General features: G+C 36.9%; 1 protein-coding gene across 4 annotated transcripts; it reads right to left on the minus strand.

Moving 5' to 3' along the window:
* Nucleotides 1-5076: 5076 nt before the first annotated feature.
* LOC104089343 (acetyl-CoA carboxylase 1-like) lies at nucleotides 5077-19845 on the minus strand. Of its 4 annotated transcripts, none has more exons than XM_009594213.4 (32): nucleotides 19614-19845; nucleotides 18487-18871; nucleotides 17937-18143; nucleotides 17696-17857; nucleotides 17417-17509; nucleotides 17210-17305; nucleotides 16872-17045; nucleotides 16498-16591; nucleotides 16221-16408; nucleotides 16078-16128; nucleotides 15959-15998; nucleotides 14783-14907; nucleotides 14588-14704; nucleotides 14375-14449; nucleotides 14230-14286; nucleotides 13914-14018; nucleotides 13637-13723; nucleotides 13361-13552; nucleotides 13096-13284; nucleotides 12863-12973; nucleotides 12696-12773; nucleotides 12411-12587; nucleotides 11607-11684; nucleotides 11348-11470; nucleotides 10474-10743; nucleotides 10035-10375; nucleotides 9401-9638; nucleotides 8947-9299; nucleotides 8643-8856; nucleotides 7902-8078; nucleotides 5670-7817; nucleotides 5077-5553 (listed from the first exon to the last, which is right to left on the minus strand). In XM_009594213.4, the coding sequence occupies exons 2-32, from the start codon at nucleotides 18859-18861 to the stop codon at nucleotides 5497-5499; spliced, it is 6792 nt and encodes a 2263-aa protein (XP_009592508.1). In that variant the 5' UTR covers nucleotides 18862-18871; nucleotides 19614-19845; the 3' UTR covers nucleotides 5077-5496. The 4 variants fall into 4 exon arrangements, with proteins under 4 accessions (XP_009592508.1, XP_009592514.1, XP_009592519.1 ...); XM_009594219.4 differs by having other exon boundaries at nucleotides 19592-19836; XM_009594224.4 differs by lacking the exon at nucleotides 19614-19845 and adding an exon at nucleotides 19461-19546.
* Nucleotides 19846-25920: the final 6075 nt, after the last annotated feature.

Genomic DNA, 25920 nt, shown 5'->3' on the forward strand with positions numbered 1-25920 from the left:
ACCGACCTCGACCATGTTGATTGTTATGCCTCTTTTTCCTTATCCTTTGATTGTTGGGTGGCCATGCAGTCTAGGGCGATGCGGTAGAATTCTTGGGATGTGTGTTGCTCCCCTCGTATACTGAATATGCCCCATGGAGTTGGGAATTTGATGACTTGGTACAAGCTGGAGGGGGATAGCTCTCATGGTGTGTATCCATGGTCACCCTATTATCGCATTGTATGCCGTGTCCTGATCCGTGATGTGGAATGTGGTCTCTAGAGTGACGCCTCCCGCCAGGACGGGGAGTGTGATCTCGCCAGATGTTCGCTCAACTGCATTGTTAAAGCCTGTTAGTGTGATGCAGCGTGGCGCTATCTTGTCCTCGAGTTTCATTTGTGCAAGTACTCGAGGATGGATAATACACACGCCACTCCTATCGTCTACCATAATCCGTTTTACGTCGGTATCTAAAATTCGTAAAGTAATAACGAGAGCGTCATAGTGAGGGAAAACCAAACTATTGGTATCTGACTTATCGAAGATGATACTTTCTTCGAGTTCATCATACCGTTCGTTTGTGTTTGACTGATTGAGCTTGTGGGTTGTGGCGAACTTCACATTGTTAATGGCAGTGTCGTCCCCACCACCGATGATCATGTGGATGGTGCGGGCTAGCGAGGGAGGTTTTGGCTGCCATTGATGTTATTCACGTCCTCTGGCAAAGTTGGTCCTTCCCCGATCGCTAAGCAATTCTTTGAGGTGTCCCTGTCGTAACATGTTTACGACCTCCTGTCTTAGGGCAATGCAATCTTCGATTTTGTGTCCTCGCTCTTGATGGAACTCGCATAGGGCATCTGATTTTCTGGTATTCGGGTCTGATCTCATCTTTTGTGGCCACTTCACCTTTGGTCCGAGCTTCTCCAAGGCGTAAGCAATCTCTGTAGGTGACACGCAGAAATTGTGAGCGGATCGTAAATGGGGAATACCTCTCTCATTTCGGTAGTCCCTGTTCTTGATCAGGATGGGCCTTCTTCATGGCGGGATGAGGACACAGTGGTAGTTTTGACATATGGGAGATGTCGTTCCCGGTTTGGTCTTGAGGCCACGGGATCTCATCTGATATCATTTCTTCGACCTTTTCTAGACTCTGCTTGTACCGAGGTCAGTCGATGGGTTGGCCCATTGAATTCGTCATCGTCTGCTCGCACTTCGGCGCAATACGCGTTATGTATTTTGTCCCAAGTCATTTGGGGATATTTCATAAGATGACATAATAATTTTCTTATCGCCCTTGAACCGTTTCTGCTCAGCCCATTTTGAAAAGCAACTACCGCCATTCCTTCCGATACATTGGGCAAGGTCATTCTCACTCTGTTAAAACGGACGAGGAAGTCCCTCAGCCCCTCTCCCGGAGACTATTTGATAGCAAATATGTCATTTACTCTTGCCTCGGCCTTCTTGGCCCCGGCATGGGTCGTCACGAAATTATCAGCCATTTCCTCAAAGGTTTCGATAGAACGTGCAGGCAGTTGCGAATACCAGGTTAATGCACCTCCCGTGAGGGTTTCGCCAAATTTTTTTAGCAGAATGGAGGATACTTGTTGCTTGGAGAGGTCATTGCCTTTCACGGCGATGACGTAATGGGTCACATGATCCTCGGGGTCAGTTGTGCCATCGTATATTTTCAGATAAGGCGGCATTTTAAAGGTCTTTGGTATTGCATATGGGGCAGTGCTATCACTATACGGCTGCTCGACGAACCGATCGGCATCTCTCTTCGCCAATAGCTTTGGAGTGCCCGGTATTTTATTGACCCTTTCTTGGTGTTCTCTCATTTGGTCATGAAGTGCCTTGTTCTCGTTTTTCATTTCTTCCATCCTTTTCAGAATGGTTGTGAGAGCGTCGTCGCCTGCATTGTTAACAACATTGTGAGTGATACTTGTTGTCGTGGGAGGAGGGGGAGGTTGATCATGTTGCTCGTCCACCGTTGGTGTAGCACAGGTTCTCTCATTTACTGCAGCCGCGTCCTGAACGAGCTTATGGAGGATGATGGTCAGTGTATCAGATAGCTAGGCCTCAAGGAGCTTCTTTATTGCTGGTGGTGCCTCCTCTCCCACGGGTGTGGAGGATGTCTTACCAAGAGATTTTGTGATATTGCAGTGGGGAGGGGGTGATCGACCTCGCCTAGGAAAGGCATTGGGTGTTGTGTCCTCATCCGCTGCTTCAGAGCTTTCGTGGATGATGTTCATGAGGTTGGTTGGGAGGTCACTCATTATTCTCGTTCTTTCTTCTCTATTACCTGCCATATTAGATCTATGCATGCACAGAGAAAATGGTTTTTTTTTTACGTTAGTAACCAACGTCGATTGTAGATCTAGAAGAAACTAAAAGACTTAGCTAGAAGATCCCCACAGACGGCGCCAAATTGTTTGACCAAAAAGTGTAACTTTCAGTTAAACTATTAAATTTATATAGTGATGGGTTAAATCTAGTTAAGGATAATAACTCTAGATGTAAATCTTAAAAACGTGCGAAAGGTGGGGACAAATCCCGCAAATGATTGATGACAACAAGTGCAAAGTATTCTTAAAGTATGAGCAATAAATGAGGTGTAACTAACAAGAAATAGCAATAAATGACATTCAAGTAAATAAGAAAAATGATTCACCCAATAATGGATGGATTGAGCGAATATTTCTCCTGCCAATGATGAGTGACAGAAATATCCAAGATTTGTTTGAATAATTTTCGGATCTGGTGGGAAGATGTGGAATAATATGAGCAAGAACCTTTGTCAAAAGGCAATCTTTGTATTTTTATATGTGGGAGAGAATCTTCTACTGAAAAGTGTTCTTATCAAATGAATCTTACATGCGCCTATCATTATCTCTTCTCTCTATATATATGAGACATTTTTCTAAGAAACCCTAGTAGTACAAGTGCAAAGAATATCTACTAGAATATTTCATTTTAATATCCTACCCTGACAAAGTAGCCGTTACAGCTCCTATCATCAATATTCAACCTCGACCTCTACCCTTATCTACATCTCGATTATGGCTCTCGTCGGCATCTCGACTACGGCTCGTGGTTGACACCTCGGCCAATGGCTTTGCCGCATCCTAGTTCACCTCGACCGACTCTTTCCTTGATGCCATATTACGCTAAATATCCTTAGGGCAAATTTTGGCATATACAATTATGAATTTGTCGGAATTAGAATAAGAAATCAAAATTCGTTTAGCTTTTACCTAATTTCTCTACCTTTACCTCCTTTCTATCCAAATGCTTTGTTTGGAAATTAACGAAAGCGAGCAAGTAGAGTTTCACTCAAACTTATGGTAATTAGCTATCAAAATTATCTAATTTTTTTGTTTTTGTCTTCTAAAAGTCACTTTTCTTTAACTAGTAGTAATTGTTAACTTAAATGGTCATCTTTGCCTTTTACTTTACATATAAAACAAAGAGGGCCATTTTCTAAAAATCTGGATGTTTCACACACAAACATACAGGTACACAATGAGTATAATAAGGTATTTAGCACGTGTTAGCACTAATACAAAGAATTATGAAAACTTAAACAAGATAACGATATAAACAAATAAAGGGTTAATACCCTAAAATCCCATAAACTATCATGCTTTTGTTAGTTTCCTACTTAAACTATTCGGTGTCCCCAAAATCCCATAAACTATATTGCCCTTCATATTAAAACCTCCTCGTTGCTGACCTGGAGCGCCTGACAGCTGAAAAAAGTCATCAAAATAGCCCACATGATAGAAAATAATGGCTAATTAGCCAAACCCCTATCAAATTTATTTTTTCAAATAAATATTCTCCTTATTTCAGTTATATCCACATTTCTTCCTCATTTTTTCACCATTCTTCCTTATTTTTTCATCGTTCTTCTTTATTTTTCACCTTTTTTTTCAATTTTTAACCTTTTTCCTTTAGTTCTCCATATGGTTTCCTCTAAAAAAATTGTCCCCTCTTGTTTTCTCTAAAATAATTTATTCTTTTTCTTATTTTAGTCTTCTTTCATGTCTTACACATATTGTTGATAGAATATTAATTTAAATCTTCTTATTAAACTCAATACCTTGTAGAGAATGAAGATGGATCTCTTGAACCTTCTTTATATAATCTGGAATTGGAGAATGTAATTGCTGGCCAATTGTGTTTTTTTATTTGAGAAATTTTATTTTGTGTAATCTTTTTTTATGTGATATAAGATGATTTTTAAAAATGCAACACTATATGCCTTTATATATTTTTACTGCGCTACAAAGTGAATATAAATAAGAACTTATTCAATTGGAGTCTAGTATAAATCACAATAATAATTATACCTAATATTAATTAACATGGTATGTTAAATATTATTTTGGCCAAAACTCCTAGAATTAATTAATCATTCGAGAGTAATACATCATGAGTAAACTATATAAAAAAACTTTGTACAAACTATAAGTTAATATAGTTAGACAGACGCACCTTTAAAAGTCCAACGTGGGATTTTAATATATAGAGAAATATAGTTCAGGGGGGTTTTGGGAATACCAGATAGTTTAAGTAGGTATCTGATAAAAAAGTAAAAGTTTTGCGGGTTTTAGACTGATTTAAATAGCCACGTGTAGTGCTACATGACACATTTTTTAGATAATTAGGAGCGTGTACTAGACGCACCTTTAAGAATGCAATGAGAGGGTTTTAATATGAAGATCAATATAATTCAGGGTGAATAGTTTAAATAGAAAACTGACAAAAACATGATAGTTTAGGGAGATTTTAAGGTATTAACTCACAAATAAACGAGGAGAATCAACAAAAACTCACTACTAGGTCTTATTTATATTCTATAGGTGCAACTTTTTTATTTATAACCCATGAAATTGTGTGTTGACTTTTTGAACATTTTGTCAATAATTAGCTCTTTTTGGTTGCTGACTTTAACTTCAGGGGAGTTTATTTGTCTCGTTCAAAAGGTGAATGAAGTATTGTTTACCAAACCAAAACATTAGAGCTAAATGAAACTTAATACATTAATTCTCTCGTCCCAATTTATGTAATACTACTAATTAACAGGACAAAGAATTGCTCACGAGGTCAATTGCTAACTACATTCAAGAATGAATTACAGGAGCCTCATATTTTATTTGGGCATTCTGCTAACTGATTCTTATACAAAGGGAGCAATAAAGATATACATTATATGATAATCAGGCCTGCAGGAATTTCAATAAGGAACCTGCTAAGCCGTACATCTTTTAGCTCAAACAATTGAATGCTGTAATCTACATCACTCTTGAGGATTCTAATATCTACATTCTACTACACAAAGTTGAACCAATGACCTGCAAAGCATCTCCAGCGCTTCGTTGAAAGCATATTTATTCATTAGAGAACCGTCACTTCGCAGTACAGGTCGAGTGCTGGCTGCCTTAGCAGATTTCAGGTTCAGCACATATGGTCCAAAGAGCAGGAACAAGTGGCGTCGAGCTACACACTGGTTGATTAATTAAGCACCTTTCTCAGATCATTGATCAACTGCTCTCTGTTTGCTGGCTCAACCTGCATTTGAGACCAATACGTCAGTTTCTTTAAAAACCTTGAAAAAAATAATAACAAAATGGTAGGATGACAGCTTATTGAAGTCTCAGCGACAAAGTAGGAATCTGATAGCTAACCTTTTGTAGGAGAGCAGCAAGACCCTGTGGTAGAGCATGTAAATCCAATGTTGAATCACCAATCTTGGATAGTTGAAGTAACACCTTTTGTACTCGCAACTGTTGTAGGCTTTCCTCGTAGTTATTAGGGTCGTTCTTCCATGAGAAGAAAGCGTCGTCATCTGCCCAAGCATCTTCTCTGCCTTCTTTTGAATCCAGAAACCACCTTTTCACCATGTCCATTGCAGATTTGTGAGAAAGCTGGTCACCGGCAGCATCCCTCACAGTTTTGATCAGTGTCTCCTCCTCAACCCTTCTGAACAATCGCCTGTAGAAGAACGAACGAGAAGTTTCCCAATTTACCACTTCCCTGACTACCCCCTTTGCAGCCATTCTAAATGAAGTATCGTGCAGTTCCGCAAACTTGGTTGCTATTTGAGTGTATACTGGCAAAAGCTGCTTCTCACGTGTTTTTATTTGCTGCTGTATGGTTTCAATATTAGCATATACCCTAGCAGTCTTGGCTTCCTGAAGCTTTGACTTGAGATCGATAAGCTGTTGATCAAGCCTACCCATGCACTCAAGCAATTCTTTTGCCCGGAATTTGATCTCAATCATACCTTCAGGCTCAAGGACATTTCCTCTAGCTGTTCGTTCAGCATACATTTCAATATGGTCTGAATTGATCTTACTATCCACAACCACCCATGCCCCACCACGGAGCTCACCCATCATAGGAATGTAGACGAAAACAGGCTGTTTGTATGTTCTAAGGTTCTCAACAATGGTTGATCCAGCCTGGAGGATACCTTCAAAAAGGTCCCTTTGTCCACCTGAAAATCCCCTCCAGTTGGCAAGAATGAAAAGAGGTAGCTCCTCCCTATTGAAATCCATCAGTGCTTGAGCTGTCTTCGTTGCGGAGTCAGGAAACCATACTTGCCCTGCTTGAGGGACAACCCTTTCATGAGAATCAAGCTGTCCAGGGTCGGCAGGGATTACTTGCATCATAGTTTGGGTCTCAACAGCAACTATTCCTACAGGGATTCCTCCAAGTTTTGCCCGTCCTGTTACAACGGTTCTTGCCCAGCCTTCCAGTGTCTCAACGAAGCTATCCCTGTCGAAAACGCCACCTAACCACTTTCCACTTGGATCTGTAAAGCCAGAGATAGCTGCTCTTGGATCGCATGTCGTCTCAGGGAAATACTCAATAGGTCTCTCTGGAGGATCCAAGGGAGTCAAAATAGGAAGTGGACCACCAGAGTATGGGGGAACAAAGCTCAACCACTTCAAGATCGCAGACACCCCCTCAAGGTCATCTGAGACAGTCAGATGAACAACACCATTAGTTGCCATGATTTTAGGTCCACCAAGTTGCATGTGCGAGCTGTAGACTTCTCGACCCAAAAGTTTGTTAAGTGCAGAATAACCAGTCAGAATTATAGGCTGATCGAGCCTCTGTATACACCGCATGCCAAGACGAGCAAGATAAGCACCTATGCCCACAGTTCTGCCAGTTACGTATGTCAAGGTAAATGTTTCATGGTATGCCCGCGAATATGCACTGGCAATGGCTCCACTACCACTTAAGTTCTCAACTCCGAGGCCATCCTCTTTTCCTATTATAGTATCTATAACCCATCGGATCTCTCCATCTGACAACTTCAGTTCATGAGCAATGACAGAAGATTTCATTCGTTCATGATCTTCAGGAGTCAAGTAAACATACTGAAAACCCCGCTCAGGGCTCAACTCATCTGACCACCCAACTTTAAAGCAAGATTTGACCTCCTCTGCAGCACCAATACGAGCCCCTGAATTTGCTGCCAAATAAATAAGTGGCAACTTCTGGGTGCAAGCAACATCAGTCACAGCTTGGAAAAACGCATCCTCTCTCGGACCAAAAGATCCATTTCTGAAAGTCACGTCATTTGCTACAATAATTATTTTCCTTCCTGTTGGGAACTCAGGAGTAGACATTTCTATAACCCATGCCACCATACCGACGTCATTGTGGCCAGGCTGACGCTCCACAGGGACAAGAGGAGTACCCCAACTAGCTTTTTGGTCAGGAAAAGCTAACTCTGTGGCTTTCAAGAGGATCTTACCCTTAGGCCACTCTATTAGTGGAGCCTCAGTGGCCCAAGACTTCTCCAACACGGCTTCAAAGGCCTGCACAAGGGATGTTTACAAAAGGTTGATACTAATCCAGATGATAATACCCAATATAAATGACTACTTTAGTTTGATGTTTACCAGTGGGAAATCGTAGCAGTAAGTGGTGTTACTCTTCCGGGCCAAAAGCCGTTTCTGGTCAAGCACCCCCAATGATGGATAAGGTGCAGTAACAGGTACACCATGTAAAGGACCATCCCCGGAGGTTGAATGATAGACCGCTCTTTGTTCAGACACATTCTCAACTTCCCGATAGATCTGAGAGTTGAATTACCAATACTATGATGTCAATCTTAAATCAAAGTGTTTCGCGGACACACAATACATGGAGAGAGAATAAAAGTCATGACACTTTCATCATATAAAAATTATAGGTTAAGACCATGGTTTAACCCAATAGAACGGAACAAGATATGTGAGTCCCTTGGCACTAATACAGAATGTACACAGTTTCCATCATAGTCATAGGAACTTTAATCCCTATACCAAAAGAATATACAACAATTAAACCTCAGTTTTAAACAAGTTAGGGGGCGGCTATATGAATGCTCACTGACTGTTTTTTCATTTAAATTCATACAAGGCCAAAATGAGATTAAAATATAGAGTACTAGAAGTTCTTTATATTTTCTACTGGCATAAAAATCCCTGATAGAGCTAAAATACTCCTGGAAAGCATATGGAAAGATCAGCCAATAAAAGAAAGTAATCGTTTCCAATCCAAGCCCAAACTATGGACTGATGTTTTTTCAAGTTGTGCATAAACACCACAAGCAGATAGTTATCAGATAAATTCCAAATTAGTTACTAAATGACACTTACATGCACAATGCAGGTGTGCCCTGTCACATTTGCAACCACAACCCTCCAAGCACCATTGGCTTCTCCTGCAGATGATATCCAGAGTTTCACTTCCCACTCACATACACCTAACCTATGCATCCTAACACCAACAGATGCATTAATTTCACAAGCCAACTCTTTCAAGATTTTATGAACAGCACCTTCTTCGTGCTCAATGTTTAGGTCTGCCCTCCTGTAGTGGATTTATGGGGGAAAAAACAATGAGCTTAGCATGCCAATTTTTTTACCTAAATAGCAAGCAGAACTCCTTAAAATATCTTACTTATGATAGGGAAATAGATCATCTATCTGTTGCTCACGCAAAATGTACAAGTACATATGAGCATGGTCAGATTTTAATGTTGTACTATGGAGATTAAGTTCAAGCTCCTCCAGGGCAGATGTTAAGGACCTCAAGATGCTCCTTGAAGTAAAAGACAAAGCCAAAGGAGATGGAGCGGTTCCCCGATCCAATCCTTGATATGCTAGTAGACCTTCATCTGATGTGGGTTGTCTTACAAGTGTTCTGAGAAACATCCTCTGGATTGGAGGTGGCTTGTCTACAACAGAATAAAGATGCCATTGACGGTCCCGGGATGGAGTGTACTTTATGTTATCATAGCCCTTAAGCTTGTCCTGTATTGTTGGGAGATTATGAACGTAAATTAGGTCTTAGAACCAAAAGGATAATAATAAAAGGGTACAAGAAGCATGAAAAAGAGTTGCAGAATATAGACCAATTCAAGGTAAATGGATAGCGGAGGCTCCAGATGACGCAACAGAGGCTCCTCCTCATAATACAGCTTCACAAGTGACCAGTGAAAGGAGTGCCTCATTGGACCTCGCCCTTCATCTCTCTGTATGATGCAGCTGATAACCCCAACACCTGCACTTTTAAGGCTGGTGCTCACATCTTTCTCTCTTAATATTTTAGCTAACTTGTTGATCCTTTCTTGAGCCTGATCTTCATCGCCACTGCAGTAGTGTATACCAATGATAAGCAAGAGAATAAATACATGTTACTCCTGTTTCCAGCAGATCAGTAGATCAGATGCACAAGCAAGAGATTTAGCATGCCACATATGAAGATGTATGAAATTACTGTGAGAAACTTGGTTCTCTCTTATATCATCCAGGTTAAGGCCAATACTTATTTTTTCTATTTACTAATGCAGCTAATCCAAGATTAAGGAGAAGTGCTGCATTCATTTAGTTTGATCATCTGCTAAGTAAGGATGCTGAAATTATTGCAACCCTATCTCAAGTTTAACAGCAGATTTAAACAGATGTTTCTGTAGTCTACGATTTACCTACATCTACATAACATCCAAAGTAGCAGTTTAGAGTGGATTCAAAGGACACTTGTGATACCTATCCTGAAGCAAACTCATTTGATTGTTGATGCCCACCAATGCAATATGCAGCATGTTGCCATGATTGGTTGGTTGAACGGATCCATTTGACATCTCTTTGTGCAAGTTGTGTGCTGTTTCCCTCAATGCAGCAGTTAATACTGATGGCAAGAGTTGGAGAGATTTGATTATTACCATGGCTCCCCATTTTCTTTCGCTGCGTTTTTCAACTAATGGTTTATCCATCTTATTGTCTTCAGGCCCATTCTTTCTCTCCACATGTTCTTCTAAGAACTCCCATGTAACTATTAGTCCAAATCTGTGCCACTGCATCCTCACACTCTCCTTAACAAGGTAGGGCTGGAATAGTTATCAAAAGTTAGAATTAAAATCATATCTATCTGACAAAAATAGGTAAAGCAAGACAAGTAAAACCTTAAAAAGCAGAAATACAGTACCTGATATAGTCTTCGAACATAAGTCTCCACAACCCTCCTCTGAAGGGTGTGATCACTGTGATCAAAAAGACCTACAAGTGCATCTTCGACAGCTAACGGAGCACTTACTAGAACTTCCATTCTTTCGTTGATGGCACTTTTCCGCTTAGGTGTATCCATATTGTCACCTTCTTCAGTGAACATCTCTAACTCAGAAAGACTTCTCGCAATGCTTGAACGTAGTTCACTCAGTTTAGTTTGCTCTAGAAGTTGACTTGCCTTCAGTGCCAACTGCAGAGAATAATTTAGGCGTAGGAATCACTCTTAAGGAGTTCTAGGTACTTGATAATACAGTAAATATTAAGAATCAGACAATGTTCTTAAATAGTCACTAAAAAAATGACCATAAGAAGTCGTATTAGTCGTGCCTGAAAGTGGAAACAGAGGGAGGACCTTTCCCTTTTAATCTTTTCGTTTTCCACTTTCCTTTATCAAGGGTCAGTAAATAAATGCAATTGAGGATGGTGGTCGGGCTAGATAGTCAAGCAGGCATAAGAACCATCTTTGATTGATACCAACATTATGAAGTGATCAAGAAAATGTGTACCAAGTCTACAAGGTCCACACGACAAGAGAAATCAAGGAGTAGATCAGCAAAGAAAATGTTACTAATGCTGATCTTGAAGAACTTCCAGGCAGTGAGCTTGATAAATGACTATTGCCAGGTTAAGAATACAAATGACAGAAACGTGGCCTCAAAGAAGAGGAAAGAAGAGATTTATTGATAACTTGATAAATACAGGACAGATATATTTATAGGTGCCAAATACAATGCACATGCTATTTGTCTAATGTGTGAATATATCTAACTCAAGAAATTAGCTAAAGGACCAACCTCAGAATAATTCGTATGGTTGAGTGCTGAAAAACGGATAAGTTTATCCCTGTATGCTGCTGGATTTGGATATACCAACTGCTCCATCAGACTAAGTATAAGCTTATTTTTACGCCTAACACCCTGGAAAATAACACATTATTAATACATGATACCTTCCAGCATAAATCAGACCGGAAAAAGGAACTCCTGTCATATTAATAGTTTGCTTTTGCACTAATAAACAAAACAAAAACAAATATGAATAGTCTGCAAATACCTGGTGAGAAAGCACAATGTCAACAACCTTCAGGAGATCTTTCTTGTATTGAAGTCGGAGGCGTTCAATTACATCAGCCTGAAAAAGGAAGGGAAGAGAACTGAACTCAATTTCAATGAAGAATCAAACAACATCAGATTTATGAGGTCATCTGAATCCCTCCCTATTTTGTGATTGTATATTTTATCTGATTTCTTTGAGTAATAACAGTGGCAAGTTTGAATCGTTAACTGAGAGAGAATGCAGAGATGATCTGAACATCATTCATTAGGCAAAAAAGTCAGTTAACAAACAGGCCACATTTCAGGAAGGTGGTTACTAGAGAAAACTGGAAATGCAAACATAAGTTGCCTTTTTTTATCTTCTAAATGTGCTCAAGGGCTTCTACTGGGATAATTTACCAAAAAGAGGACAGCTACAAATCAAACAAACTTGTTAGCGGTTATCGCTTATCACCTCAGATATTAAATGCCCTCATATCTGGAAAAACTCTGTAACTATAGGTCTATGGCATAGAATACTCTACTTAGACTTGATAACAACAAAATTCAATTAAAGAAATGGAAAAAACCTTCAAGGAATTTTAAGTGATAAGAGGTTAGGGCATTGTGTCTGTTGTAAAACTTCTTTAATATTTCTAGTATTTAATTAACTTGCTACATTATGAATCATCGTTGTTTCCTCTTATGATATCATAAATTAGGACATACATTTTTAAGAACTTTGTTTAGTCTACATCCATCCAAGTCAGAAGCTTGTCAAACTTAAACACATGGGGATGATTATAACAAATAGGCAACCGACCTGGATGTTGTCACTGAACAATTCTTCAACAGATAGATACTCTTCAAAAAGGGAGTGGACAATTCCACGGGCATGACTCTCTCTTCCACCCTCGTAGGACTTGACAACACTCAATAAAGGTTCAACTAATCTTTCTTGAGCTCCCCTTTCTTTATCAGAGCACGACCTTAAGTGTGCCTGTACCAAGACAGAGATAAAACACAAATAAATGAATAATAGTATCAAGATAAATAAAGAAGAACAAGGTATTATGTCAAAGAAAGAGGAAAATGATAAAAGACTCACTTCAAGAACGCCTCTCAGAATTCTGGCTGGAAATTCAACATTTTGCAAGCCCTCATACTCCTTATATTTTGCTTCCAACTGAAAGGAGAGTACATGGCAAAATTATGAGCTAGAAAAAACTACAATTTTTCCCCAATGGAAGAAACATCAAGGGTATAGTCCTTTACCTCATTCCTCAGGTCCTTAGGAAGTCGTGTTGCCAGCACTGCTAAGCACTCTTGCCACTGCAGGAAGGGAAGCTCAGGACTATCCAGGCAACTTAGCAGGTTTTGAATCACCTGGACAGAAAAAGAGTTTCGTTTCATCACTTGGAGAAAAATGATTTCTTTATGTCTACTTAGCTGAAAGCATGTTAGTTGTTTTCTGCACCAACATCATGTAATCATATGAGATTACTTACTTCATCGACATTATGCTCATATCCAGCAAGAATCATCCTTGCTGCATTCTGACTTGCAGCACACCTCTGATGAACTTTTCCGGATATAGCAGTTGGAGGTCCCAGAAGCGGAAAACTTCCAAGAAAAGGCTCTGCTTTTCTAACAGCTGAAGGGTCATCTAAATCAAGAGATGCTATGAGCTCACCAGCCTACAAATAAAAGTTACATTTGTTTTAAGAATCTGTAAAGGACATAAAAACTATGGTCATATGACAATATGGTTACCTGCATTGCTTGACCATCAGACATCTTAAAATGGATAACTCCTGAAGCAGGTGAAAGAAGGGGCATGCACATCTTCATAACCTCAACCTCTGCATAAGGTGTATCAGCATCAACATGACTGCCATCAGATATCAAATATCTCAAAAGTTTGCACGGTGTCTCTGCCACTAGCTTGGATGGATCATGATCATTCTGAAAGCAAGGAACATTATGTGATAAGAAGGTGTAAGTTCTTAAAAAGCAAAGACATACTGGGAACTGAAAATCTATTGGCACCTGCAGCAAGCAAGTCCTTCCATCAATGAGAAGACGAGTTCCAGCTGCTTCCTCCTCAGCATATATAACATGACTATTTCCGTTCAGCTGCAGTGATCAAGTGAACTTAGAATGTAAATAATACTATTTCAAATGTGAAAGGAAACCAATGTAGTTGTTTTGTCAATATTGTTTCTACAAGGTAATATACAACATAGAATAATAAGGCTATTACAAACAATGGTGTAATTTGTTAGAAAATGGCATTGTAACAAGTTGCAGAGTGATTTATAATTGCCTGCATCAGTAGTCCTCCATCACGTAGAGTATGTATTTCTGCTTCAATCTCTGAGTCGTTCATCCTCAACCTATAGCTTCCTGGCCCTCCCTTCACCATATTAATCTAGGAGACACAACCACCAAAACCAGTTAGTTGCAGAACATCCAGCTTGGCCAGAATGAAAAAGGAAGATACGCAATTAATTTCTTAATCTTGCTTCTTGAGATAGGAGGATAATTCCAAATTTTCCAACATCTATATTTATCTACCAACACCAACCAAGGCCCAGAGGAAACAGCTGTGTACCATGAAGTGAGTAAAACACATTACTTACAGTGTACTTGCTCCCTTCAATATTAAGTGAGACTTGAGAGTTCACAAGAGATATATGCTGCACACAGAAGGATGACTGGTTATTTTGAAGTTGAAATAGACAAAACGGGTAGTTCAGAGAGAGACAAGCATTCTGCGTCTGATACCTTGGGCGGGATTTGTCCTTTTTCAAGATAACCAACATATTCAGAAACCAATGCTGCACCACTTGCAGATGCTTTCTGAGTCGGGCAAATTAACAGGAAAAGGAAGATATTAACCACTAAATTTGCAACATAGTATTTTTTATCATTTAGGTTTGCAATAAAATTGTCCAAGATTAAAATTTTAAGGACCTACAACAAAAATTGTATACTTACATAAAGAGCTCCTCCAACCACAGAAAGATACCAAGGAGGTCTTTCTGCTCTAACCCTCATAGCGATTCTACTATCCAACCAGCCTGTGTGTATTTTGTTCTCTCTATAATCGGAAGCCTGCAGTAATGTCCAACTTTATAAAAGAGAAATAAAACTGAGGACTCAGGCTTAGAGTTGTGTATCTGAGACACCTACATGTAATAGATCAATTGTGTAATCAACATTTGTGCGAATTTCTCCGCGTATCTGAATTTCCTTCAGTCCGAGGACCATGTTTGCAATGGCTAGGGCTCTGGATTCTCCAAATGCAAAAATATGTCCTGCGGGAAGATTTAAAAGCCCATAAGTTTCAAAAGGTCAAGGCTTGACACCTAGAAGATGCATGGAAAAGATCTTCATGAGAGATTATAACAGTTTCCAGCCATGGGTGTGATAAGATGGTATATTATCATGAAACGCCAGAACAGGAGTTCACTTGGGAAAATAGGAAACAAAAGAACGGACAAGATTAAATCTCCTGTTCAAAAAAAGAAAAGATTAATCTATCACCATAACCTTCTGTCAGGATCTCCTAAACGAATATTGACATATACACGCAAAAAAAACATGAATAGCAGCAATTTATTTCAAAATTCTGTAGGTGGCCACAAAGTGAATATTAAGGATTCAGATTTATCAAAAAGTCTTACATCTTTAATTTGCACTTTTGTAGCCACCTATAAAGATACCAGTTTAACTGATGTTATACATCAGTACTCTACTGTAACAACTTGTTCGACATGAGCAATTTAATTTTCTTACTTTTTTATAATTAGTACAACAAACTACAAATGATACTGATTTGTGCACACTCTGCTGATACAAATTCTTCACAATGTATTTGTTAACTAATTTAGGTTAAAGTTGCTTAAACTTACTTGCTTTAAATGTTATATGACGATGTGGAGAAAACTGCATCACAAAGCAACAAGTGCAAAAGGAACTTTTCCATTCAATTTTAACAGAACTCTTAACATAATTACGACCAATCCTTCCATATCACATAACAGAATATTCACTTAAAAGAGTTGTATAATATAAGCAAATTTCTTCTTTTAGATAGAAGGAAGCAAAAGGCTTTCTTTTAAAAGCTTGAGTCATTAAGCATAACCATCCAGGAGCCAAAGTGGGAAAAGAGGATATGCCTAATTGACGCTGCATGTTGTAGGTCTTAGTAAGTATTTTGATTTGAAAAAACTGAATAAAGAAAACAAATTATGTTTCTTGTTGAACTACAAACTCAAGACTGCCAAAAAGAAAAGAGGAAACAAACTTATTAACCCCCACCCCCTAGAAAAGAGAAAACAACTGCATAATTGAAATTCAACGTACCAAACTGAGAATCTGAAAACTCATGAATGCCTCCACCAGACTGCAAGCAAATATCTTGAAGCTCAGCAATAATCCAAGGATTCCAATGTTCTGTTTCCATTTACTTTACAAGCACATACCTTTACAGAGAAGTAGGCCCACACATTCGGCTTGCTTTTAAAACTCAGCTCCTACAGGATGTCATTAGATTAACATGGATTCATCCTAAAATCATGAGATTATGCAACGAAAGTGAATTTTATTAGTAGTTATTAATCCCGACCTGTACTTTACCACTGGTAGGCTTAAAACCATCATCAGGATCCTCACTTGTAACACGAACAGCCACACAATGACCTTTTGGCCTTGTTGATTCAGCCTTGTCGAAATCAAACGGTGTGGCAACAATTGATGTTTTTCTCCAAGCGTCATATCCTCCACCATGTTCCATCCCGTAGAATCGTCTTATTTCTAATATAATCACAAATGAGCACTTAATAATGGAGGCGTAGGAACCAAAACATATTAAGCGAAGGAAAGTGATAAGGAAGAGAGTAAACCTGGAATTTGCCACAATGGGATCCCCATTCCGACAGCAACTTGGGCTGCTGGCAGATTCATTTCTGCAATCCATTCAGTTACGGGGTGTTCCACCTAATAGATGTGGAAAATATAAGAATATTTCTTGACAAATTTCAAGAACAAAATGAAAATGAATTCTATTTAAATAAAAAATAAAATAAAAAAGCTTTTACAGTGGCAATCAACATCAAATTACTTCATGTATTTTTAACCGTTGATGCATTGGCCTTTAAATACAATGAAACAATAACTATCTATAATGACAAAACAAAACTATTTTGGATCGCCTATACTTGGTGAATAACAAAATTTGGCATGGGTCTGCATGATGCAGACTGCAAATGTAACCAACCTGTAACCGTGGGTTGAGTTCTAAGAAATAGTACTCCCCCGTATCCATACTATAAAGGTACTCAACAGTGGCAGCTCCAACATAATTGACGGATTTGGCCAGTCTTCTAGCAGCCTGCTCAAGTTTTTTCACCGTCTCTGGAGAAGCAATTGTTATTGGCCCCTCTTCAATAATCTAAATTTCAAGATATTGAGCATGTTAGTGACAACAATCAATATACGTTTACCCTTGGCTGCTTCATGCAGATTCCTCTGTCTCACATTTGCAAATTAAGATGAGTAACTTTTTCTTGATCATGAATTGCTAAACAAATAGCCAAAAGTTAAATATAAACTAACCTTTTGGTGACGCCTTTGAACACTGCAATCACGGCTGTGCAAGGCTGCAACATTGCCATATTGATCACAAAGCAACTGGACTTCTAGATGTCGACTCTAGTTAACAAAAGAAAATTGATAATAAATAGAGGACTTCCATTATTCAGAAAGGTTCTCTCTGAGGCTAAGTCAGTGCATTAACGTTGGACAAGATGGAAGTGGTCTAACCTGGGAAGCAACTTTCATTATAAATATGGGGGAGCCAGGTACTTCACCCTGAACTTGCTTGAACAGTGCTCTAACTTCTTCATCATTGTGAACCTGGAGCGAGCAAGAAATAGCTAAATACCCGATAATTAGGTACAGTGAATACCTTCTAACATTTTCATTCAGGAAGGAAATGCTGATGAAAGAATATATCAGATTAAATATTGGTCAGATAAGCCAATGTAACATCAAATAATAAGCAGCTAGACTACTTGCAATAATGTCTGTTAAGGGACAGACCTTTCTTATGCCTTTACCACCACCTCCCCACGATGCTTTAATCATCGCCGGGTAACCTACATCTTGACAACTAGCAATTGCTTCTTCCGTTGTATAAACACATGCTTTGGAATATATTTCATCTGGTATAGAGACCAAGCAGCTCTCTGGAGGAATTTTGACCTGGAGATTAAGTATTGTCCATTAAAAACATACTGACACTATGAAACAAGTGGAGCAAAATCCCAACATAAAGACTTACGTGGGAGCCACTCCATGGGAGAGTTGGTACTTGTGCAGCTTGAGCAATCAATGATGAGCCTACTTTGTCCCCAAGTGCTGCCATTGATGTAGCAGGTGGGCCAAGGAATACGATCCCCTTTGCACACAATGCATCAGGTAGTTCAGGGTTTTCAGATGCATGACCCCAACCAGGCCAAACTGCATCAACATGAGTTATCTCCGCCATCTAAACAAAAGAAAGTAAACACTGTATCAGCAGTTTTCAAACTCGTTACGTCATGGGAGGCATCCAAAATTTGTTCAGCTCCAAATGTGTTAAAAAAAATCATACTCTCTTCACTATTTGCATCGTTTTGGCATAAAGTCCCTGTTCCCCTTACATGCAGGTTTTTAAGACTGCGGACAGATACACTAACATGCACAGAAAAACATGTCATTTGGCTTCTGATGAAAGGTCAGCTTAAAGGTTACTTTTAATGCAACTTTTACATATTAGATGGATAATTCAGCTTGTATATCAGGCTTTGAGGTGCTAAATTCTTAAGAAAAAAGGAAAGATATTTACAAACCTCAACAATGAGCTGCACATTGGCATAATTGTTGTTATTTGTCCCACCAGGAACTTCTACAAACTGATCAGCTATTCTAATGTGCTCCGCATTTATTCGCATGTCCTCAGGTGTAGCCATTGCCACCAACAATATTGCCTTCTCTGTGCCAAATGTCTCATAAGCCCACGTCCTAATACTACGTATAAATTTGACCGCAGCCATTCCATTGTTTGCAATTAAGATACTATGAATATGCTGCTTCCCGCCAAGGGCATTACAGAACTCAGCAACTTCCGATCTAGCAATTGGAGACCTCAGTGGAAGCGCACCATTAATATATCCATCGCCATTTTTTATGCCTATCACTGCTGGCCTCCTTTGAGATTCTGACATATTGCACTATCTGAAACCAAAAGAAACTGTATTTGATTACTTGTAATCATCAAACACAACTCAATTAACCAAAAAACAGCTGAGAGACAAAGCACTAACTAATAGAGTACTTCTTGATCTCCTATGGCATAATCCAATTTCGGAATTGACAAAAGCTATTAATTCAATTTCAAACACAACCAAATGGTGATCATAACAAAAATTCCAAGAAAGCAACTTTACGTAGGATCAAAAGATAAACTTATTTATCTCATAGTTCCAATGTATGTTAGCCAAAATTAAAAGAAAATAAAAGATCAAAATACTTCCAAAAGTAGAACCAAAAGAAAATAAAAGTAAAGCAAACCCCCCACCCCCACCCCAAGATAGCAAGCATATACAGTTGAATAGATACAAATTACAACTTTAAAATTCAGCAGATTTCACTGAGATGCATTATCACAGTTGGCATTAAAGAAAACCAAAAGAAAAGAAAAAACTCAAGAATTGAGAACAGAATGAGCCAATTGCCTATCCAATAAAGTCCAGTTACACATTAGAAATTAACCAAAACAACTAATATTCACCAAAAAAACAAATAAAATGAAGAAAAATAGCACCTTTCACAGTTTGCAGTAAATTCAGACTCTGTTTCAGTATGATGGAGCCTAAAACTAGAACCCCACATCAAGAAAAGAAGTAATATACACCCAAAAGGTAGAAATATACTAAATTGGCATTTAAATTTTACCAGAGTTTGAGAAAAATTTCACCTTTTCGGGTAAATGGCAAAAAGCTGCAATCTTTAGAGAAAAGAAATGGAAGTGAGGGAATTCTTGAATTAGATAGGGGGGGTTGTATGAAGCATAAATGGTACCAAGAATTGTAGGTGAAAATTAGCAAATGAGCATAGTGTGTGATAGTCCAAAATCCAAATCTGAATACTGTTTTTTTTTTTTGTAATAAATAGTGAGAGAGAGGGAGGGAAGTGAAGATAGTTTGAGAAATCTGGAATTAGTTTATAGGTTGATTAATTTGGTTAGGATTGGTTTCGCGGGGGGGGGGGGAAGGGGGGGGTTCTTAAATATTAAGGGGGTACAGCACGTGGTCCTGCTTGTGCCCACTCCCCATATTTTCCCTTTTTTTGGTGGTAGTTTCCATCTACACTTTTCAATCTGAACCAAGGATTCTACCTACGTTACATAATCAATAGAATCATTCAGTGAGAGGCCATCTTTTTAATGCAAAATGCAGGTCTTGATTGGATATGAAGTTAAAGAAAGAAATAAAATAATTTAAATATGTTATAATCAGTGGCGGACCCAAGTGGTGGTTAGCGGATTCAACTAAACTCGCTTCACAAAATAATAATATTGTGTATATATATAAATTAGGATTAAAGCTGTGTAAATTTTGCATAAGTATTTAATTTAAACTCACTTGATAACTATTATTTTACCACTAAATTTATATACTTCTAAGATTGAACCCGATTGCACAAAATCCTGAGTCCGCCACTATTATAATATTTGTATGACTCTAAAGATTTCTCTAGTTGACTTATTTTTATATTTAGAAAGGGAATATTTTTTTTAAACAGACTAAAAAAAAATATAATTACATAAAATGGAACGGATAAAAGTATTTGTTTGTAATGAGTAGAGAATTTTTCTCCTTAATTTACCTCCATTCTTTTCAAATGTTGGAAATTTCATAGCAACGTTGTCAAGACACTTAAAACAGTTAGATTATTAAAGGATATTATGGATGTGATCCCTTAACTCTTAACAAGAGTCTCACATTCAAGTTTTGAAAACGGAGAAATTCCTAATATGAAGCAAGGTATTTTTGGGACTCGCTCAGGGCCCTGGGCAGGGCACTTGCAAAACGTCTTGGGACTCATGTATGGGGCTTAGTTCTGTGAGGCTTACGTCCCAAGCGCCCGACCGTGCGCCCTAAACACGCCTAACGCCCAACGCTCGGGGCTCGCCTAACAGTCCTAACGCAAATCACGTGTCGAATTTCCTAATTAATATCGTTGATCTTCAAAATTCTTTAACAAATTAATGATAAAAGTTCTATTCATCGATAGAAATATGAAGATTGAGCATAACTCTAATAATGAGACATAGTATTGCGAATTTATATCTTCACTTGTTATTGGTCGTGTCTTAGTTCATTTGTCCCTCCTTGTTATACACTTTTATTAATTTGATATCTTAAACTAATTTGTATTTATTCATGAAGGAGTAATATTTTAATTATCGTAATAATAAGATTTTATTAATTATTTACTTTTAGAAAAGGTAAAATGTGGAGTTTGATCATTTTTTTTAAAGAAATTGTAAGTTTTTAATTATTTGAAAATTAAAGACGTTATACGTGATTTGTATGCATTAGTTATACTTAAGAATCATGCTAGATATTATATATATATATATATATATATATATATATAGTTTTCTTCAATTTTTATGTAATTTTACATGTTTATAAATATTTGCTATCATTATATTATTTTATAAAATATTAAAAATTAAATACATATGGGGCTTACGCCCCGTGCCTCGGGGCTTACACCTCGCTGAGGCATATGTAAAACGCCCGCCTTACACCTCACGTCTTTTAAAACACTGATATGAAGTACTTCTCCTTTAATGAGTCTTCTAAATTAATCGAGCTAATAATCCCCTATACCAAATGATTGTAACAAAAATAAAATAAAAATACTCCTACAAGCAAATAAATTCTCAGGTTGAAAGAGAACTGTTGCTAAAGTCCAACATAGGGGATAGCTCAAGCTGTTGGCCTAACCCCATAAGTTAGGTTGTAGAGTCAATCTTAATCTTAAGCAGTTAACGGATCAGTCGATCACAATTCAATATTGTCTGAGAGTTTGAATTTCAATAACTTTCTAGCTACGGGATTCAGAGCAAATTCAAGTGAAATCGGCATTCATTATTCTCTTGTTACAATTTAAATCTGTATCCGCTAAATTAAATGTATCAAAGAAAAAAACTTTGATATCATTCAAATTGGCATCTATTATTTTCTTTTTTACATCTGAATCGGTATCTATTAAATTAATTAACGATTTCAAAGAAGAAACCTCATGTTTTATTTACTTTGGGCGTGCGCACTTTTTAAAAAAAAATATATTTTGGGGTACTTCGTTTTTTAAAACTTTTTTTTTTGTTGGTATTTCCAGACTAAAGAGGGGGTTGGAAACTTAGGTGGGTTTTGAATGAAAGTTGGGTAGTGCAGTCGACCGACCCTTCTCCTATTTAAATCATTGAATGTTATTTATTGATAATGATCTATCTAGAACGAAGTTTGTTTATAACAAATCTCCACCTATTTCCTTTTGGTCGTCTCATGCAAAAAAGATTGACTTTTCTCCCTTATATCATAACCTAAATCAAGGGTGTTTCAGATGTAAAATATATCAAAAAATAAATGAACAAACAGGAATTTTCTATCTGTTACGTTAGAAAAATAATTACCCTAATATATAATGAGAAGTTCACAAAATTTACCATATCAAAGTATTAAAAACATTCTCTTGCTGAGTCTTGTCGTCAGTATAAAATATTTCTAGATACTACCTTAAGAAGAAACTTAGTGGCCGTTTGAACATAAGAATTGTAAAATTTCGGCAAAAAGTGAAAAAAAAAATTAAGTGAAAATGGTATTTGAAAATTAGAGTTGTGTTTGAATATGAATATAATTTTGGACTGTTTTTTAATTTTTATGAGTGATCTGAAGTGAAAATTTTGAAAAATAGTTTTTTGGAGTTTTTCAAATTTTCGAAAAATTTCTAAATTCATTTTCAAGTAAAAATTAAAATTTTTATGATCAAACATTGATTTCGAAAAAAAATAAAAAAAAATCGAAAAAAAGTGAAATAACGAGTTGGTAGTAATTGATTGTGCATTTGGCCTTTGGGTTGGGGGGAGGTAGCTGTTTGGTTGCAGTTGGGAGTTAATTAGGTACATCCATGCATTCTTCACCTCCATATCGTCATTCAATTTAAAAGCTTATATTTATTGCTATACATATGTTGACATTTTTTAATTTCCACTTGTGTGCCATTTTATGTTTTGTCTTGGCCCTTTGCTAACACCTGGAGGAAGATTGTAATTCACTGAAATATAAGTAATAAATATAAGTATTTGGATGGAATGTGACTAAAACCTTCTCAGTGTTAATTATGTAAAACGTATAATTAACTTGGACTCTTATGTGATATTTTTTGTAGATGAGAATGTTTTGGAGAAAGATAGAACTCTCATATATAAGAGTTATCACATAAGAATCCTACTAAAAGGTAGCGCTCGTGTAAGATAGGAGAAAAATCACAATAAAAAGAAAATTAGAAGTGTTATGCTAAAATTTGACTTTCACGCCAATATAGCATTGGCCGGGTAAATTTTACAAATGGTCATATAACTATAATTTTTTTCATCAAAGTCATATAACTATATTTTCTTACACAAAAGTCATGGAACTTTCACTAACTCACACAAAAACCATAGTTAACGGAAAATACCACTTTCCGATAATATTTTTTTATTTTTTATTTTTTTAAATTTTTCAGTCTAATATATAATAACCTAATTATTAAAAAAAAATGATCCGACCTAATACCAATAAGTGTCATACCTATATGCATTAACGTATGTAAGACCAAAAATAACTAATACAGGTCACATACTTGGCAAGAGCTAACTTCCAGACCTAAAACTAACCTAAATTCAACTAGAATTTTAGTACGTAGACTATCAACAGAATTGATGATGACTCGCAATAAATAAGCTTTCAAGAGAATAAAAAAAAAAGACATATTTTGTGGGAGTTACGTACAGCATACGTGGCTCATGGTTTGGATTCTTTTTAATCAATCAATTTGTAAATTATGTATCTTTTTAATTTCTGTATGGGAGCGTGTTCTTGAATAATAGAAGAGAAAATGTCGATTATACATTACTTATTTACTTCCATTATCATCAACTACTTATTAAAGGAAATGGCAAATGGGTGGCTATAAAGAATACCATTTTTTCAGGTTACAACTTAATTACCACAATATTTAGTCGTTTTACAAGATGCTACTTGGTTGTTCCTTGCACGTTTCAGCTAACAACATCATTATACATGTGGACTCTGGTTAGACTACAAATTACAATACTCAATGTAACCAGGGTGAAATTCAAAAATAGCTAATTTACAAGTGATAATTGAAAACTAGCCATAGTTTCAAAAGTAATCGAAATTTAACCATTTTTCATGTAAAGATAAATTTGAACGAAAATACTGTTCAAAATTTGAAAAATATTCCAGCATAATATACTGGAGTTCCAGTATAATATACCGGTCCAGTATAATATGCTGGAAGTTCATACACAAGTGCTCCAATCTCCAGTATATTATGCTGGAACTTTCCGCGTGTTAGAGTTCCAGCATAATATGCTGGAAGTTCATATACAGGTGCACCAATCTCCAGTATATTATGCTGGACCGGTCCGTGTTGCAGCAAAATAGTGGCTATTTTTCAATGACTTTACAAATGGTGACTATTTTTGAATTACCAGTCTGAAAACTTACTAGCTCGTGCTGTTTTTACATGTAACTAACTCGTATTGTTATAAATCTGGAAATATAGAAAATTGCACTATGCATTTATCATATTTGTTGCTATACTGGATCTTTTATGGAAAATTATTGCTTGAATATTGAGGTTTGGAAATAAAATACATAGTGAACCTTAGCTTGCAATTGAGATACTTCCAAATGCAAACCCTCCCATGAACTGAAAGTAGTGATTTTTTGCTTTTTATGATCTCCTTGCACTTTCTAGATGTGATTATTCAAGAGTTAACAGGATATTTACTGACAATTCTCATTCAAGAAATAAAATTTAGCCCCAATTCCCGCCTTGTAATTACCTTCTAATTCTTTTTTAGTATTGTAGAATCGAACTATCTATACTAAATTAAAAGAATGAAAGCCCTATCGAAATGTTGATCGATTTTTTTATTCTTCATAATTTCACTCTACTTAAGATAAAACTGTAATTATAACACTAATAAAAAAGTTTTGGGGCAAAAACGGAAACCTTTATAGCCCCTTTTTGTAGGGTACGACTTCTTTATTTAGGCGTATGATTCAATTTAGCTTTAGGATTCTTTTACATTATATCTTTCAAGTTTAGGATTCACTTTAGATTAAATTAAGTTTAGGATTCTCAACAATTGTAATATCACTTTTGGTTTAGGATTCTTTTTATAGGAGTTTTCCTTTTTTCAAAATAATCGGTAGTTGAACAAAGCAATTATCTACTTTTTCCACAAATATGGTTTAGGATTTCTCCACAAATATGGTTTACGCTTTCTCCATAAATTTGTTCAATTTAAATTTCTGGCTGATCGAACAAAGCAATTGAAGATCAAGAATCTATCAAGTATTTTTGACAGTTCTTTATAAGTGGTTAATTGAATTACTTGTGAGTTATGTTGTTTGCCTACTTACATATCGTAGTTATTTATTATTACAATAGAAGAATTCTTTGAATCTTCTCATGACAGTACGATTAGCATTATGAATCTTATTCATACTTCTGTCGTTTTTTTCTTTAATTTGATAAGCAAAATTCTTGTGGATGAAGAGATCTACGGAAATTAGACTTATCAAAATTGATTTTTCCCTTTCCTACAATTCTAGGAATTAACGCATGTTTAATACAAAGCTCGGTGTCATTATTAAACGCCTGATTGTTCTAACTTTCATGATATTCATCTATAGAGTGATACCTTAGTGTTTATGATATAAGAAGCATTGTTTGGCTTATTATTACTAAAAACATTGTGTACATACATTATGTGATTGACAACGAAAAGCTTACTTCTGAATATGAAGAGTTTGGTGCAAGTTTGAAGGAGCTCATCGTTAGTTTCTATGGACTTTGCGTAGTGCCCGGGAGCCTAAAATTTCCACTAAGAGAAGTTAAAATAAAAAATTAGAAAAAAAAGTGAATATAACATATAATATATCTATATAATTTTTTTTACTTATTTACGTGAT

The sequence above is a fragment of the Nicotiana tomentosiformis genome, chromosome 4, assembly GCF_000390325.3.
Source record: "Nicotiana tomentosiformis chromosome 4, ASM39032v3, whole genome shotgun sequence".
NCBI classification, from domain to species: Eukaryota; Viridiplantae; Streptophyta; class Magnoliopsida; order Solanales; family Solanaceae; genus Nicotiana; species Nicotiana tomentosiformis.